Source organism: Colletotrichum gloeosporioides (assembly GCF_011800055.1).
Source record: "Colletotrichum gloeosporioides strain Lc1 chromosome Unknown consensus_16, whole genome shotgun sequence".
NCBI lineage: Eukaryota > Fungi > Ascomycota > Sordariomycetes > Glomerellales > Glomerellaceae > Colletotrichum > Colletotrichum gloeosporioides.
In genome coordinates, this window is record NW_025544661.1 from 614,401 (window position 1) to 632,075 (window position 17,675).

The 17,675-nt window shown below is 53.1% G+C and overlaps 8 protein-coding genes across 8 annotated transcripts; 6 read left to right on the top strand and 2 right to left on the bottom strand.

The window, feature by feature from the left end:
- Positions 1-1,227: 1,227 nt before the first annotated feature.
- Positions 1,228-2,245, bottom strand: GCG54_00012916 (Bifunctional pinoresinol-lariciresinol reductase 2; the record flags this gene model as incomplete). The annotated part of the gene is made up of 2 exons (XM_045412782.1): positions 1,228-2,103; positions 2,213-2,245. The coding sequence occupies 2 exons, from the start codon at positions 2,243-2,245 to the stop codon at positions 1,228-1,230; spliced, it is 909 nt and encodes a 302-aa protein (XP_045268788.1).
- Positions 2,246-2,883: 638 nt separating this feature from the next.
- On the top strand, positions 2,884-6,078 carry GCG54_00012917 (uncharacterized protein; the record flags this gene model as incomplete). The annotated part of the gene is made up of 7 exons (XM_045412783.1): positions 2,884-3,017; positions 3,221-3,806; positions 3,932-4,191; positions 4,382-4,781; positions 5,343-5,430; positions 5,502-5,666; positions 5,798-6,078. The coding sequence occupies 7 exons, from the start codon at positions 2,884-2,886 to the stop codon at positions 6,076-6,078; spliced, it is 1,914 nt and encodes a 637-aa protein (XP_045268789.1).
- Positions 6,079-6,424: 346 nt separating this feature from the next.
- GCG54_00012918 (uncharacterized protein) lies at positions 6,425-7,578 on the top strand (the record flags this gene model as incomplete). The annotated part of the gene is made up of 2 exons (XM_045412784.1): positions 6,425-7,489; positions 7,546-7,578. The coding sequence occupies 2 exons, from the start codon at positions 6,425-6,427 to the stop codon at positions 7,576-7,578; spliced, it is 1,098 nt and encodes a 365-aa protein (XP_045268790.1).
- Positions 7,579-8,298: 720 nt separating this feature from the next.
- GCG54_00012919 (uncharacterized protein) lies at positions 8,299-9,549 on the top strand (the record flags this gene model as incomplete). Its single annotated transcript, XM_045412785.1, has 1 exon — positions 8,299-9,549. The coding sequence occupies one exon, from the start codon at positions 8,299-8,301 to the stop codon at positions 9,547-9,549; it is 1,251 nt and encodes a 416-aa protein (XP_045268791.1).
- A 991-nt stretch (positions 9,550-10,540) lies between these two features.
- GCG54_00012920 (FAD-linked oxidoreductase azaL) lies at positions 10,541-12,138 on the top strand (the record flags this gene model as incomplete). The annotated part of the gene is made up of 2 exons (XM_045412786.1): positions 10,541-10,822; positions 10,888-12,138. 2 exons carry the CDS (start codon positions 10,541-10,543, stop codon positions 12,136-12,138), a joined length of 1,533 nt encoding a protein of 510 aa, XP_045268792.1.
- A 1,084-nt stretch (positions 12,139-13,222) lies between these two features.
- GCG54_00012921 (uncharacterized protein) lies at positions 13,223-13,495 on the top strand (the record flags this gene model as incomplete). The annotated part of the gene is made up of 1 exon (XM_045412787.1): positions 13,223-13,495. One exon carries the CDS (start codon positions 13,223-13,225, stop codon positions 13,493-13,495), a length of 273 nt encoding a protein of 90 aa, XP_045268793.1.
- A 965-nt stretch (positions 13,496-14,460) lies between these two features.
- On the bottom strand, positions 14,461-15,336 carry GCG54_00012922 (putative fructose-bisphosphate aldolase; the record flags this gene model as incomplete). Its single annotated transcript, XM_045412788.1, has 1 exon — positions 14,461-15,336. The coding sequence occupies one exon, from the start codon at positions 15,334-15,336 to the stop codon at positions 14,461-14,463; it is 876 nt and encodes a 291-aa protein (XP_045268794.1).
- Positions 15,337-15,855: 519 nt separating this feature from the next.
- Positions 15,856-17,205, top strand: GCG54_00012923 (L-threonate dehydrogenase; the record flags this gene model as incomplete). Its single annotated transcript, XM_045412789.1, has 1 exon — positions 15,856-17,205. One exon carries the CDS (start codon positions 15,856-15,858, stop codon positions 17,203-17,205), a length of 1,350 nt encoding a protein of 449 aa, XP_045268795.1.
- Between the last annotated feature and the right edge of the window lie 470 nt (positions 17,206-17,675).

Sequence of the window (17,675 nt, forward strand, 5' to 3'; positions counted from 1 at the left end):
GCGCAAGCGCAGGTTCGGAACAAGCCCCGCATAACCAACAGGATTGCTTACCTTATAGAGTGTATATAAAAATGTTCCAGGGCAAAGACCTTTTTTTTCCCTCTTTCACCCCAACTTGTACATTACAACAGACATGTTAAAACCTGGTTACTGACCAATCACACGGCGTGGGTGCCGATGAGACCGTTGAGCGTCCGTGGGCGCACGGTTTCACGAGAGGACTTGGTGTGGCGGGGTATTTGCCAACCTGCGCTGCCTGCCCTCGACTAGATATTCCTATTTTAAACTTCCATGCCACGTAGGCTCGCCAGCGGCCCTGTCGGACTGGTTCTGAACGGGCCCGTTGTCGGCTCCGTGGAGCGGCAAAGCAAAGAAATCCAAGAAAGCGTTTCTGACTAGTTGAGTGTTGCTGCCGTGCTTGAGTTTGTTCGAACTTCGGCCCAAGTTTGGATGAGGGTTGGTGCCAACTCGGGTCATGAACCCGATGGCGTTATCGATCACCGGCTCAGGAGCCGTAGACCGTTCGGGCCTTCATCGTTGGGCTCGTGCCGTCATCAATGGTCATCTCGTTTTCTTTTCGGGCCGTATCCGTCTGTGGGAATCGCCGTGAGCTCCCAAAGAGTGACTGGTCGCGACCGTTGGGTTTCTCATCTTGATCTCTCCATCGTCATTGGCGATTTGCGCAAGGGCTGTTGTCAAAGCTCTTGCTGCATCTCGTTCTCGTCTGGTCCTTTTGTTGGTTCCGTCCGTCCGTTCTTTCGATGGGCGCCAACGAGTTCATTACTCATTAAGCTTCATCGTAGGCACCGTGCCATGTCCTATTCCGGCAATTCGGGAGACGCCGCCCACATCCCGTACAGGGGAGGGCCAGTGGATAGCCGGCGGCCGTGGGCAACTCTATTTCTCCGTCTCTAGGAGGGTCTTTAGAGCATCAGACTAACGGTCTAGAGGCCTTTAGGCAGAGCTGTAGCGTTGGCTTGGCGCTTTTTTGGCGTAACGACTTATGTCCGCTTTGAGGCAATAATGCCGCGGGTTTACAAATTTTTCCAGGCTCATGGAACCTCCCGTCGGATCTTTACAGACCTCTTTGAGTTTCAGCTGTTCTCAATTGGTTTTTATGAATACTAGTCGCTACTACACATTTCTTTGCTAGTTTTGACCGACATTTGCTGTGCTTAACGACGTAAGGCACGCGCATAACGTTGCTTTCCATTGGCGGCCCCAGTTTCAGTTGGCCAAGGATCTGACGAGCTCCTTGAACTGGTTCTCGGTGATCCTCTCGACACCGAGCAACTCATTGGCGGCTTTGGTGTCGGACGTAAGCTGTAGCTCCGAGTCGAAGACGAATCTCAAAACTATGTCCCCCACAACAGACATGTCAAAGACGCCCGAAACAAGCTTCTTGACGCCTCGCTCGTAGCGCTCCTTGGTGTTGACATGGACAATCTCAAGTTCGAGGTCGGGCAGGGCCTCCTTGACGAGCTGCAGGATGCGGTTTTGAGTCAGGCTGATGACCTCGATCGTGTAGATCTGATTCTTGGTCTCTTCGGGGTGTCTGAGCGCGCCCGCAACCGCGTCGCCAAACGCCTTTCGCGTGGTGAGGCCGAAGGGGATGTCGCCGCCGTCGTGGATGAAGAACTTGCGCTCGGGGATGCTCATGCCCTCCTCAAAAGTCATGATCCATTCGATCCATGGTCCTCCCAAGATGGACGTGTACTCGATGCGGCCCTCTGCGGCGGCATTCTGAAGTGTGTTGTCCACCTTGATCTTGCTCGCGGAGAGAGGGACGGAGTGGGCGGCCGGCTGGCGGTGATCTGAGCCAAACTCTGAGGGAATGAAGCGCCTTACGCCCGCAGCGATGGCGGCGTCGAGAATGCGCAGAAGTAAGGCTTCCAGATGGCCTGGCAGAGTACAGACGACGGCATCGAAGCCTCGAAAGGCTGCGGTCAGGCTCTCTAGGGACTCGTAGTCGGCTTCAGCGGCCTTGGCGCCCGTAGGGATCTTGCCTCGTGTGTCTCGGGAGTCTCGGGTAACGACGGCAACGTCGAAGATGCCGGCGGCAACCAACTGCTGGACGATGACATGGCCGAGGTCGCCCGTTCCCTATTTTAGTTGCCACGTGCGGGCCACTGGTCAATGCTGGAGCCCGGAGGGGAAAGGTAAGGGGGAGCAAGGTGAGGGGACGGGAGGGGGGACGGGACTATGTACTTACACCGATGACGGCTATCTTTCTAAGGGCAGCCATTATTGTTCTGCCGTGTGTGCGAGGTGAGGAGTAACTGGTGTCTCAGAAAGCGAAATCTTCAGCGGGATGTCTGTCTCGTCGGTGTGCCCTCCCTCTATCTACTGTGAAGGTATTCGAGCTGTCTCTCTCTCTCGACTGCATATCGCGACATCTAGCCCTCCGGTGGACTCTTATATCACCGGCGGCGTGCCCGGGGCTCTTCAAACCGTCATTCATAAGCTCCGTGGTGTTCAACGGCCCTCCTACCGGCTCGCCGGCGGATTGACAGCAGACTCGGCGTCCGGAGCCCCCGCCCCGGGGCCCTAGGACCCACAAAACCGGTATCCCACTCGCTGAGTCAGCGCGTGTTAATAAGCACCGGGAGGGTGGGAGACCAATCATTAGCGAGCTTTGGCGCGTACAGCTGCCGCGCGAGGTTTAGCCCCGGCCCCACAGTTTCCCAGGGGGCCTCGGAGTCAAGCGAAGGTCCTGTCCGAACATCTCAACACACAGCGCACCAGTGCACCGGTGCTATTCTATGCACCGAGCCCCTTCTCTACTGCCAGGCCCTTTTTTTACTCATCCTTTAGTCAACTGTATTGGGAACCAACTCTCCAGTGCGATGGATCTGTTCCTTCCGTACGCTGGAGCTGCCCAGAATGCCGTTCACCTGCGACCATGACGGCTGCGGCCGCTCCTATCTGCGCAAAGAGCACCTCACGCGTCACAAAAAGGAGCACGCGGCTACACCATCTTTTTGCTGCCCGTCATGCGGTACAAAATTTACAAGAGGGTATGTCAATACAGTTGCCGCTTCTGCAGTTGTTGTTGTTGTTGTTGCGAGTTGTCGTTGTTGTGGTGGTTGTAGAGAAAGTGTCAAAGTGGTGCACCAGCTCGGCACCCGAGGCCATCTCGCGTTGGTCGGAAACGGACCCGAACCCGAACAACATCTAGACTAACACGCGGAAAACACCATAATAGAGATACTCTTCGTAGGCATATGGTTCTCCACGGCCCGACTGCCCCGCCAACACGCGTAGCACAAGCCTGCGTCCCGTGCCATCGCACAAAGACAAGATGCGATGGTCAGCAACCCGCCTGTTCGACGTGCAACGATAAGGGGAGATCGTGCGAGTGGCCGCAGCCGCGCGGCAAGCAACCATCGCCAGGACGAGCGGTGGGATCGTCCCCTTCTACTGGCTCTAGCATGCTGGCTGCCTGCATGGCGCCTTCGAATCCCGCCATCATGCCGGACCCCTTGACAACGGGCATGTCGCCCACCGGCTTGCTTACGCAGACTATCATGCCACCGGCACCGATGACGATGACCGATACATTCGACTTTGCGCCTGGATCGATGTTGGATGAGGGCATGAGGATGCAGTTGCAGAGAGTCTACTTTGACCACTTCCATCCCCAGTGGCCGATGCTGCACAGGGAGACGTTCGAGTCCACGATGCAGCCTAAGCTGCTGATGCAGGCCGTCATCACCGTTGGACTATGGTTTGCCTCGGCACCGGGGTCGAGAGATCTCGCCATCAGGTTCCACGACCACCTCTTAGTAGAGGTAGGCAACAGAATCGTAAGTGTTGATAGCTTCTCTTTTGCTTGCGTTAGCCTTTACAGCGTACGGGCAAATTGGTTTCCACTGTAAATGCGACCCGAGTCAGTACCGTTACGCAGTACGCTAACACCAAGTCTCTACAGCTCGAACTATTAGAACAATCAAGAAGGGGCATGCTGTCCCCTCGAGTAGATTTGCTACCAGTCTTCCAAGCTATGCTGATTTCAACAATCTTGGTGCCGTACCGGGCAGACAAAACGATGGAGAACGTGATGATGACGCACGCAATGCTCCTGGAGACGTTCAAAGCGACGGGCATCTACGACCAGTCGAAGATTAACGCAGCTTCGCAGCTATGTGGAAATAGTGGATATCCTTGGGTTTTCCGGGAATCATATCAGCGGTATGTCCACAGCCCCCTTCTCGTTGAAAGCATCACATACAGTAGACTCCTCTGAGGAGGTTCATCTGATGTTGAGGACATGTCTCTTCATAAGAAGAGGGAAACTTGTACTGAAAGTGGGCGCTGTCATTTACTTCAGCTCTAAAGCATACAATCACGAGAGCTTTTGCTAATTCCGTTGCGACAACAGTCTTGCCGTTTTTCAATTCAAACTACATTTGATACTTCAAGCAGTCTTTATTACGATATACCCCGCGCTCCGAATATCCCGAAACGCAGAGCCAGCCATGCTCAGAGTCAAGGTGCCGATGCCGCTGATGATGTGGGACGGCCCAGCGGCGCAGTGGTTCGGCATGATACCGACAGACCCCGAACTCCTCGACGACGGCGAAGATGACGTTTTGATAATCAGCAGAATGTGCGACAAGGCCGTGATGATGATGGACAACAAGCCGCTGCTCCCGCTCCTCTCCTGGGACCGGTGCCTGGGAATGGCCATTTGGTGCTGGTGCATGAAGCACACGGAGAGCGACAGAGAGTTCATTGAGAACATCAAACCATTTGTACTAGAGCCGTTAAAAGGGACGGGCGTCCATTATGGACCCAGCTAGCACCAAATAGACGGGTGAAATACGCTCGAACATGCTGCGCGCTCTGATCGTGACCCTTTGTTTAGCGTCCCGACTGCCGAAACGCGGGGTTGGGCTTGGTCAGAGCCCCACGTGACAACAGGATTTCTGTCCAATCTGGCCTTATCATACAGCCTTGTCTGACTTGAGACAAGCCTTGCTGCTTAGCCGAGAGACGGGGCTAAAAGAGATTTCGCTGTCGCGCTATTTCGGCTCCCGCGTCTACTAGGGGCTGTGGGCTTGGTGTGCCGGTGGGATGGCGGGATGGCGGCACATGTTGCATATCTGGGGATCAGAACGTACTGGTGACGAAATTGATTACCAAGATGAGGGGCTGTCAACGGTTTGGCTGCGGGCTGTGTGGGATGGATCTAATAGTCAAAATGAACGACAATCGCTGAATTGTTGATGAAGCTGGTCTTGCTGTTTGATCACGACTATCGCGCACATCTCGCCTGCCTATTTTCAAGCGCATTAACCACACCCTGACTTCTACGACCCTTATCTGACCCACGGTTTCAGACGGAACCTTCGTTCAACATGGCCGAGGGTATCAATTGGACCCGTGTGCTACAACTGGTCAACCTTGCTGGAGCGGCACACCTCGTAGGTATGTTGGGCAACGACTATCGCTCTTTCCACGCTCGAGAAGAAGCCCCGAGGCCTTATTAACAATTTCAGGATATCAATATGGCAGCGATAAACTCGCCATGCACAGCATCGTGCAGCTCCGAGATAAGGACCTAATCACCGAGCTTTGGTTCCGAGGGTGGGACTTCGGCCGGAAGTACGGCCCCACAATGGTGACCGGCACGGCGGCCGTTTTCGGTTTCCTTGCTTGGAAAGGTGGGTTCGGCCCCTCCCCTATCTCTTCGCCGCGCTGCCGGCACAAACCTAAATGCGGCACACACACACCAAAGAGCCTTTTTTTCGTTTCCATTTGTCTAACAGTTTCGTGCTATTTTTATCTTCTACAGATGGCACCGAAAGCCCTGCCTTTATCTACAACCTCGCCGCGGCTGTCCTTATGGGGTCCGTGGCGCCATACACCCAGTTCAGGGTGTTTCCCGTCAACGACAAGCTCCTCGCCGAACACGAACGAATCGTCAACCCCAAGAAAAATGATAGTTCCAGCGGTGGCGCTAGCCTTGAGGAAGTTCGCGGATGGGCTGCCGATTGGAAGAGACTGGATATTCACAGGCAAATACTGGAGGCTTTTGCCGTTGTGGCGGGTATTATTGCAGCTTCAAAATCGTAAAGCGTTCGAATTTCTCTCGTAGCGATTTGCCACGTCGTCCAAGCCGCCGAATTAGTTCTCCTGGCTGCAGGAGCAACCAATAAAGGCGCGATAGCATCATTATGGGAAACTTTGAGCACCAAATTGCTACCTGGACGGCCATAGCGTACATACTACATAAACATTTCCTCATAGCCTGGTCCTTGATGTCAATTCTTGTTGCTGGTCTTTGTTCTTTTGAGCTTACCCAGTTACTATAAGGTTTTCACATTTCGTGACTGATGTTGATAGCAACATGCTCACCTTCGCTCTTCCTTGAATATCCATCAGTCGCGTGGGCGTCTACCTGGTACGTAAATCAGGCGCGATGCCTTGGCGCCAATTTATTGTGCTCCCGACTTGGTGCGGGAAGGGCCCGTCGTCGCACGAAACCGACGCGATCGCAAAGCCGAACCTGAACAATCTGCCCGGCGAAATACTGATCAACATCGCCGAGTACCTCCAAACCGAAATCTTCCCGGCGAGCGACCCGGAGCGCACTTATACATCAATTGATGGCATGACATGCCAGTATTACCCATGGGCGCCACACTTCCCTGCTTCGTACCGTCACCACCATGACGAGGTAAAGGGTTTCCGTAGACGACATGCCGACCGCAAAACATTGGCCCACTTGCGCAGAGGAGGACGTCCGAAGCCATGCAGAGATGTCATCAACTTTTCACTCACGAGCCGACGGATATTCTTCGCTCTATATGTGAGCCGCTACCGCGCACCGGTCGCTGTGAGTAATAGGAGTGTACGAAGCCTGCTTGCCAACATTGCCAAACGGAACCATCTTCAAGACTTCGTCCGCGAAATGACTGTTGTGTATGATATGTTCGAACAGTCAAGTTGCGAATCGTGGAACTGGTTCCCGCTGCTTCGATTGAAGAATCGCATCAACGCAGACGCTCTGGAGCTGAAGATTTTGAGAAGCCTGGACGTTGCCCTGGAGCCGTGGGTGAAGGAGCCAAAGCACGTCGTGGAGTGGTGCAGACTTCTACCCAAGCTCCCCGCCTTGGAACGCATTTCGTTCAAACACTTCAGGGGCCTCGAACTGCATCTACCACACTTGCCTCGAATCACCGAGGCGCACTTTTACAACTGCGCGCCCTGGAATCCAAGTTGGCGGGACACACGACCGCAGGCAGAATCGATCTTGAAAAAGCTGCCAGCTCTTCGATCGCTGGCCGCCTACAACTCACTCCACGCCTCCTGGGGTGTTGATGATTGCAAGTCGCAACATTTCGATCATATCGCACCCCAGCTAGAGTTCCTCGGCTGGTCGCACAAGCATTCCGGCGCGTGTCTGAACAGTTTCCTCGAAGCCGAGGTTCCGTTGTCTCGCCTGACGATGGTCAAGCGTCTCAGTCTCTGTTGGTACCATTTCGTAAGCTACGTCTTGCGTACGGGAGATGGCCCAGAAAGAGATGACTTCATGCCAAGCTTGGAGACTTTCGAGCTTCACACGGTGTTTAAGATACCCTCGTGGTACCTTGGTGGCAGGTCACAAGGGGTTTCGTCCCCTCAATTGGCATCAGTCTTGGGCTGGATTGAAACGCGGTGCCATACGGAATCTAACAGAATTCGGATCGTGGACCTTCGTGCAGTAGGTCTGACACCGAAAGGAAAGCCTCCCCTCACGGATGTAGGAGAGGTTCTGACTGACTATCAAAAACGGCTGCGGAGGTTGGGTGTGGAGTTGCTAGTCGCTGATGACCATGTATGCGGTTGAACGTAGTGAGACCAGTTTATTCTGGGCATGGAATGAGAATTATTTCAGCCTTGGTATGCAAACATACTCTTTCGAAGCTTCGGCGCCCAACCAGCCGTAAACGAGAGTTCACAGCAACAGTCACGCGTTTTTACTCCTTTTTTTTCTTTTTTTACTTCCTTTTCCTCATGCGTCAAGCCTGTGAAGCGCATGCCAACTCACCAGGTTTATTGGGTGCATACGCTCAGGACATCGCCCTGGAGACAGGAAGAAACTCCGTCTGGATATCATCAAGGTACAGACGGGAAAACTTTATCTCTGCCAGTGTAGCGTATGCGCCCAAACGTGATACCCAGACAGGTACCCCGTTGAAAGGGAAAAGCCTTACCCTCGATTTAAAAGCTTTTGTTTTTGTCTGAATCAACAATTTTATGCGTTCTTCTATGCGCACTTGCACACCACACAACACTTCACACATCGACAGAATGCCGACACAAGCTGCAGCCGAGGCAGCACAGCGGAACTTGAATTTGAGTAGTTTCGAAAAGCTTCCCACGGAAATTCTGGTCGAGATCGCCAAGCACCTACAAGATGACGCAAACTTCCCGCACATCGGCCCGCCGCTGAAGTACATTTCAGCCGAATCTGTCGTAGAGATTTACTGGAGTCGGGATCTACTGTCTTACAAGCCTACCGAAGATGGGTCGGAGCCGCTAGCCTACAGAAAATTCGTCCGACGAAATCAAGATATCCGCAACCTCACCGCAACAAGCTCACACCTCTTTGCCACATGCGGCACAGTGATTTATCGCACACCAGTCATTCGTTCTGGAGTTGATGGAATGGTCGCAAGATTCTTCGAAAGGATCACCTCACATCCCGTTGTGCAAACGTATATTCAACATCTTTCCATCCAGACCTTGTGGTATACGCAAACATCCATTCAACCATACCTTAAGCTGGATCTGCTCAGCAACCTGGTCAATCTGAGGTCTCTGGAAATTCGCGACTATATAGGAGTATATGAAGACAATTTGTACAGACTTCTTTCAAGGCTACCCGGTCTAGAACGGCTGTCGATGAATGGTTTCTTCAAAACTCGCGGGTTTCCCATCCTAAGCAATATTCGAGAGGCATATTTCAACGACTGTAGATTTCTTTCAGGTGACGGAGAGCATATTTTATTAAGGCTTCCGTCTCTCAAGCTACTTTCGAACTATCACAGCTTCAACAAGATGCCTGAGAACGCTTTCCTGGGTCTTGGGAGCACGCTGGAGACCCTTGTGTGGGTAGGATACCAAACAAACCATTCGGATATGGCCCGAGCAATTTCTAGCATGAAGGTTCTAAAGCATATCAAAACCAATAATCTTCGATGGTTGCTTCCTATTGACATTCTTGGGGATCCAAAATTCTTACAGTCTCAGCAAGATGTTGGAAATGTAGGACGGACACTACAGACTTTGGAGTTTGTCCCGATATACTTTGACCGGTTCTCACGGGAATCTTCCGTTACGAAAGTCTTGCTTTCTCTCGAGAATCTAAGCGTGGTCCTTAATACTAACTGTCAGTCTCAATACCGGAGCCTGCGCATAGTTGACGTTCGCGCGTACACTGAAATGGAATTGGATAATGACGGAAAAGATTGGTTTCGGGTAAAGAATAACCGAAAGCATTTGGACCACATGTTGGACAAATTAGCAAGGAATCACAACGTCAAGGTCATATATCTGTAAGACTGATCGACATTCAAAGAAAATTTGCCACGACGTAAGGCCAAATTTCTGCTGAGCAATTACAGTTACAGTTTGGGGATAAAATTAAAACACCACAAGAAACTCGGTAGCGAGAGCCCTTCATGGTTCATCGTCGTTAACATGTGATCTTCCCTCTCGCCGCTGTGGGTCACTTCTCGTCGCACTTGGCGACTTGCGACTTGCAGGCTGTAGACCGTATCGGTAGCCTGGACGATTGGGCATGGGCTGAAAGCGTGATTAATTTCCAGTCTGAAGTCTGACAAGTAAACCGCGCACTGCCCTTTAGCCATACCACGTGAGCTGATGCATCACTCACGGCACTGATGCAACTCCTCCAAATCAACCTGCTCCAACGATTATTTGCTGCAAATACATTGATTCTGAGAATACTTCTGTTCCAGGAAACCAATTTGATGTTGGGGCATATCATTAGGTTGTCTTGCCTAATGAACTGCGACATTTGAGTTGCAGGTGGTTTGTGTGCTTACGCCAAGCTCTCTGTGTGGACTCTTGTGGACGCGCTGCGTTCAATAATGCAACATGCATGCGTTAATACACATTAAAAATTCGGTGAAGCCACAGAGCCTGCTTCTCAATACTGTCAAAATCCACCAATTACGGACCGAAATTGTAAGCATAGGCATCAAGTTAGAAAATTCATTGGGCAGAAGGTTACAGGAAAAAAGAAAAGAAAGACCACTTGCCTGCTCCCGTCTCACAAGAAAACTCTTGGAATCTCTTGGCCGACTTGCTGAAATAGGAAACTGGATATTCTTGTCTCAGACTCGGTGAGCGGCCAAGACCGTATTCCCTAGCGTCCTAGACTCAGTGTAGCCTTGGGCATTTTCTGTACGACTTATAAGCAAGGCAGTCCCGATTTGTTCTCATTCGATAAACATCCGCGAAAAATAATTAAGGTGTTTCTCACACTACCCCAATGCCCCGAGTCAAACCTGTCACACTTTTCAACATGAACGAACTGTTGTGCTTCCTATTGACCCTCGGGTTACTCCAAAGTTTCGCTCTCGCCCATAGCATACCCAACTACTTCACTAAAGTGCCCGTCACACGCAGCCAGTTGGATGCCGAGCAGGTTCGACGAGAACTGGGATGCCGCGTGTCCAAAACCTCCACCATCTTTGGACCGGACGATGATTCATATGTCAACGCGACTGCCAGGTGGAACCCAATTGCGGCGCCACAAATTCAAGTTGTTATCGCACCTGGAGAAGAATCCGATGTATCCATCATCGTATGTTATACAGCTTCGGGCATCGACTCCCACTATCCAGAGGTTATTGCTAAAAGATTTACTAGGTCAAGTATTGCAACGAGAACAGCATCGACTTCTTGGCTGTGAACCGCGGTCACGGCTGGAGTCAATCGCTCAACACCTTCAAGGGCATTCAAATCAGTCTGGAAAACTTGCACGGTATTGATATCCAGCCCAATGGCGCATCTGCCTGGTTTGGAGGAGGCGTTTATGGTGGAAATGTCACGAGATACTTGTGGGATCGCGGGTATGTTGCCACTACGGGAGCCTGCGACTGCGTTGGTATGATGGGCCCCGGCCTCGGAGGAGGTCATGGACGACATGAAGGCCTCTACGGCTTGATCATCGACAACTTCATCCAACTCAACGTTGTCCTCGCTAGTGGTGAGTCCGTGAAGGTCAGCGAAACAAGCCACAGCGATTTGTTCTGGGCGTTGAAGGGCGCAGGACACGGTTTCGGCATTGTTACCAGTTTTGAGCTGAACATATTCCCTCGCGGCCCCGATACGTGGCACTACCACAACTACGTCTGGCGGGATGACAAACTCGAGGAGGTTTTCGAGGCCCTGAACCTCTTCCACAACAATGGGTCTACCCCTGTCAACATGACGGCCAACTTTGGAATCTTTCTGGTCAATAGAACGATAACGACCGAAGAGCCCGTCATCTTCTGGACTTTCGCCTACCGTGGGTCTGCGGAAGAAGCGGAACAACACCTAGCGCCATTCAACGCGATCGAGTCTGTTTACGACGAGTCAGACAACGGTCCCTACCCTTCCATTTCTGCGGCGCAACAAATGAACGAGGAATCCTTCTTCTGCCAAAAGGGCACTGCGCGAGCCATAGCTGCGGTAGGGTTGCAAGTTTATAACCTGACCTCTGAGCGCCTCATATTTGAGGGCTTCAAACAGCGACTTGCCGCTGGTTCAGAACTCGCCGCGAGGACAACTATAGTTCATGAAGGGTATTCCACCGCAGCTGTGCAGACCAAAAACCCCGACGATTCCGCTTATCCCTTCCGCGACGATCATCACCTGATGCTCCCCATGGTCTTCGTCCCTCCTAACAGTCCTGCTGCACAAGAGGCAGGACAAGAGTGGGTGGATGAAATCAAAGAGCACTGGGTGAACGGCCAGCCCGAGCGACCAACCAATGTGTATCTCAACTACGCCAATGGGCTAGAGCCTATTGAGGAGTTGTATGGTCATGAAGCCTGGAGGTTGGATAGGCTTCGTCTGCTGAAGGCGAAATACGATCCTCTGAATCGCTTTCGACATTTCAATCCTATTGCTTAAATCTCACCAAAAGGTCTGATGTGAAGATGTGAGAAAAGCCCCATTGACATCTTCCAAAGGGAAGAGAGAGGCACTTCATAGTCACACAGCGTTCATGGGACGCCGCTGTCTCATGTCCAGGGGGGAAATTACATATCTCGTGGTTTCAGTTCGGGTTGAATTAGCGATCACGGACATTAATATTACAAAATGTGAGCCACAAGTCGGGTCAACCAACCGCACCGCAAAGGTTGCGAGCTTAAGTGTGAACTGCCATCAAGACTACAATGACTAGGCATGATGGCAATGATGAGTTGTATCGCAATTTATGGCAACATAATACACAAACCTCTGCTCTCCTAAAGTCGGACTTAACGTTGTTTCAGGTCAGCAATGGATGAGATGACGCACGCGCAGCGCTGGCAATTGTGATGGATCGACTGCGAACTAGATGAAAATGATAGTATCATTCATCCACCGCCATTTGCACCCGGATTCGGAAATTTCAAAAGTGCCGTAGATCCGGACTCGGCTCGCATCGCGTTGACGACCCGGGCAACCGCTGACATCAACAGCCAGGCGCAGTCAATCACAGAACCAAGCCCACGGAATCCGAGGGCAGAACCCAGCAGCTTGGATCGCATGACTTGGTGGCTTAATATACTTGATGGCTATAGTACGAGAATTACCCACAGTTAATGCCATAATTGGCAGCTCTGCAGATCTCAATAGGCAAGTTTCGAAAATAGAGTTTACAGACTGGGGAGCCATCAACTTCGACACGCGCTGGATCTGACTCGCCGTGTCGCACGATCCGTCCCCCGAAAATTTCCAAAGGGAGACCAATACGGTTGGTTTACAGCCTTAAGGGAATCATTATGAACTGTTGGCCAAGAGTCGACTATATAAGACTAGCTGATCCGGCTCTTCCGCTCAAGCTTTTGTGCCATCTAAACGTTTGAAGCAAAGCAAATTCTACCATATTGTAAGTCCTCCCGAGGCAGTTCTTGGCATGGAAGTGCCTGCTTCTTGACATCAAAACACTAACACGCACTGCTTCCAGCAATCACCCCTCTCCATCAACTCTCAAGCACCGATATTCACAATGAAGGCCTCCGCCATCTTCACCGCCATCACCGTCCTCGCTGCCGGCGTCATCGCCGCTCCTTCTGCCGAGGGCGATGCTCTTGTCAAGAGAGCCGACACCTGCTTCGACTGCCAGTTCAACTCCTTCGTTTCCGGCCGCTGCAAGGGCGCTTGCACCGGCGCTGAGGAGGCCTGGGGCAACGGCGGCCAGAACTGCAAGCACTGCATCGCCGGCTGCCCCGCGACCACCGCCAGCGACAAGGCCGGCACCTCTGCTGGCTACCCTTGCTAGATGGGCTTGGAGACAGCCATTAGGGGATGAGGGGGTGAGCAAGAGGTGGCAAAGAAGGCAGCCGACAGCTGGTCGATATTTGGAACATTGAAGCATCTCGAGATACCAAAAGAGCAAATACCGATTAATACATCGCATACCAAATTTGAGTTTGATCCTCTCTATTACCTTTGGACATCTCCGTTGCACAAGTGACGAGCGTGGCGGGCTAATTTGAAGACGGGTTTCTCCCATTCAGCGATGATTTTGCATGGACTCAACTTCAAATTCTGCACGTTGTGTGAACTCAAGGTGAACAGGTGTTTTCAAGTTTTCAATTGTTCTACTGGTTCAGGGAATGAGGGTTCATCTAGTGGGTAGCTCCGGAAGTCAAAGCAGTGGTCTCCCCGGCGTTCAGACGGAGGTTATCACCTGATTGGCCAAAGCAGAATCATACGAGCTGACGGAAACCTTCCTGGGATGTCTGATCTAAGCCTTGTGCACTGTGGGGATACGGGAGGCCTTCAAACACAGACCAAGGATACAAGGCTCATGCGAAAGGGGGTTGTTGAGACGTGTGCTGGTTGGTGGACAAAGACGCCGCCACCCTGGACATGGTTGAATGCAACTTTTCTATCTTTAGTGCCAGCATTATGTGACAGGTGCTTCGCTGCCAGTGCGTTCAGAAAGATGACTCTCGGCTCAATAGGTTGATTCATGGCAAACGTCATCAATTGCTCACGAACAAACTTGGAAGTGGTATTGCTTGAGGTTTATGAGAGTCAGGAGGCAAGTTCAAAGAGCAGACTGTCTCGTGGCTCGTCTGGGTTGGATAGGGCATAACTACTTTCTCGAAAGAGAAGGGGCTGTATTGCGAGTATTCACTGTAGAACTAATCAGAAAGCAAGTATTTCAGAGAAATTACCTATCGTAGAAATGTTGAGTAATATCTTTATTCTCTATATGCTACTCTCACCCACCGCTGCTCATGCCGCCTTGGCCTTGCCTGCAGAACGGAACCAGTGCATGTACTTCTCACATGCCGCCTGCATATCTTTCGTGCCGGCCTCAATGGTAGCAGTAATTGGGCGGCCGCGAGCCTTCTCTTGCGCCGGCGCATAGTGGTTGTTAATACCCTTGTTGATGTTGATCTTCACCACCCCCCTCTCGATGCAGCGGTTGAACAGGTCCTCGTCAAAGGGGTCGCAGCCATGGAGAATCAGCCGCACGCGGTCTCCAACGCCCTTGTTAACATTCTCAAGCCGATCAAACTCCAACTTGATCCCCCTCGGCCCATACTCGCCATGCACATTCCCAAACGCAGGCGCAAGCATCTCAATGCCCGTCGCCACAAACTCCTCCGCCTGCTCCGGCGTCGTCAGCACGCCCTCCAGATCCACCGTCTCCGCCACGCCGTCCTCGCCGCCCTCGATCCGCCCAGGCTCCGCCTCCGTCGCGATACCCCGCGCGTGGCAGTAGTCCACCAGCTCGCGTGTCAGCGCGAGGTTCTCCTCCTTCTCGTAGTGGCTCATGTCGACCATGATGCTATCGAAGCCGTCGGGGATGTCCGCGGCCTGGCGGACCAGCTCCGGGGTTTGGCAGTGGTCGAGGTGCAGCGACACGGGCACGGAGGCGCTGTGGCACAGTTCTGCGGCAGCGCGGACGAGCGCGGTGCCGGCGTATTGCATTGCCCAGGGGAAGAGTTGGACCACGGCCGGGGATGATGTTGCCTCGGCGGCTCTGACGGAGGCGACTACGGCCTCGAGGTTGTAGCAGCAGAAGCCTGCGACCGCGTAGCCGCCCTCATGGGCGGCGTTGACGATCTGCATCGTGCGATTCTTGGAGAGGGGTGGGCGCGGCATTGTGGGTATTTTGATGGTGTGTAGACGGAAGATGAGTTAATGTGAGTCGATAGCGCAATGCAGATAGCGAGGAAATAGGCTGTGTTGTAGAGCTTTCTCCAACTTCGAACCAAGCTTTGAACAACACTCATATGAGTAGTAAATATGAGGTCATTTGAGGACATCCCAAAATCGCGGACTTCGTCCCGAGGGGTAATGCCGGATTGCGGGGGATCTTGAATTTAGGCGGAAATGGACCGATTTTCCGCGCGGGGCCGCTGGGACGGATGGGATTCGGAGCTCCAATCGGTTCGGCAGAATGACATGTTACCCCGAGGGACGGATTGTTTACCGAACCAAAGAGAGGGTCTTGTCCGATTTCGCCTTATCATCATGAGATTCTCTCTTCCTCTCGCTTCGCTTGCTTCATTTTCATGCATGACGAAGTTGCGCCGTTGATCTCCTGATCCCTTCTTTCATCTCTAAGACAACTCCAGGGCTATCGTCTGAGGTGCGGATATTCTGAAATCACACTTCGCGATGGGATCTACAAAGCCCTCGACGGCCTTCATTGGCCTGGGAGCCATGGGCTTCGGAATGGCTACCAACCTCATCCGCGAGGGATACCCGGTCACGGGTTTCGACGTGTGGGCGCCGACGCTGGAGAAGTTCAAGCAGGCAGGAGGTCTCACTGCGACCAGTCCAGCTGAGGCTGTGGCAGGGAAGCAATTTTGCGTTTGCATGGTTGCGACGGCAGAGCAAGCGCAAAGCATCATCTTTGAAGGTGATGCCGCGTTGGTGAAGGCCCTCCCACAAGAAGCCGTCCTTCTGCTATGCTCGACGGTGCCCTGCGGATACGTGCAAGGTCTGGAGAAGGAGCTGGTCGAGAAGGGCCGCGGCGACATCTTCCTCGTCGACAGTCCTGTATCGGGAGGCGCTGCCAGGGCAGCGGCGGGCACGCTCTCGATAATGGCAGGCGGCTCAGAAGAGTCCGTCAGCAGAGGCCTGCATCTCCTCCAGGCCATGTCGGACCCCGAGAAGCTGTACATCGTCAAGGGCGGTATTGGGGCAGGAAGCAACATGAAGATGTGCCACCAGGTCCTCGCCGCCAACCAGATTCTCTCCGCGAGCGAGGCGATGGGTTTCGCGAGCCACCTGGGCCTCGACCTCCCCAGCACCGGCGAGCACATTGTGAAATCGGAGGGATGGAGCTGGATGCACGAAAACCGACTGCCGCGAATCCTCGATCCCGATTTCAAGCCCATCGCAAGCGCCGTCACGATCATCCTCAAGGACACGAGCATCATCACCTCCGAAGCCCGGCGAGCTGGATTCCCGACACCGATGACGAGTACCGCAGAGCAAGCTTATTTTACGGCTCTGGGAAGAGGCTGGGGACCCGACGACGATGCAGCATTGCTTCGCTTGTATATCGAGGGCAAGGGGAAGATCGGACCCGTCAAGCCGACTGTGAAGGCGGAAGAGGCCAAGCTGAAGCTCGTTGTTAACCTCCTCCGTGGAATCCACCTCTGTGCAGCGGCCGAAGCCCTCGCATTTGCGCACTTCGTCGGCTTGGACTTGGAGCAGGTCTTTGAGCTGTGCACCAACGCCGCCGGCGGAAGCAAGATGCTCTCCAGCGAAGGCAGACACATCCTAGACGCGTTCAAGAACGGGAGCGCAGGCCAGGGCTGGGCGGCTTCAGACGGCCAAGCGGCTCTGCAGACAGTAGCGCAAGAGCTGCAGGAAGCCGTCGACGAGGCGCAACGGCTGAAGCTGCCTCTGTTCCTGGGCGCGGAGGCGCTCAACTTGATCCGCATCAGGCTGCAGAGCGCCGGAGAAAAGGCCGGCAATCTGGCGCTGGGGTCTGTCGTCAGTGGTTGGACCGCATGAGAATACATGTAGCATGAGCCGCGACCGGAGTTTTAGACGCAGCGTTATGTTGTGTGACGTAGGCTGGCCCCATAATTCGGATAATTCTCCTCATTCCGCGTGTGCTTGAAGATTTCGTGTTCGGTGACTGATGCAGCGAGATGCGTGGAGTGACTACCTCGCGGCGGAGCTCCTCTGCGGATGCGGAAAACGGTTATCCGCAGACATCCGAGTTTAGTCATCCGGGCTACTCCGGCGCCTCGGACGGTGTTCCGGGACCCACAGGCCCGAGATCGGGGGGAATTCGGGCTCACCGGGCCCGAACTGGGCAGGAGCAGTCTGGCCCGACTGCGAAACTCATATCACTGGTCATTGAAACCTGTTTCCAAGTGTGTTGAGGTCGTAGTTCGACTCATGATCTAGATCTGTCGTTTCTATTCTCAATACCAAAATAATTACATGAATTCGTGCAGCGTTGTGGCCCAGCTCAG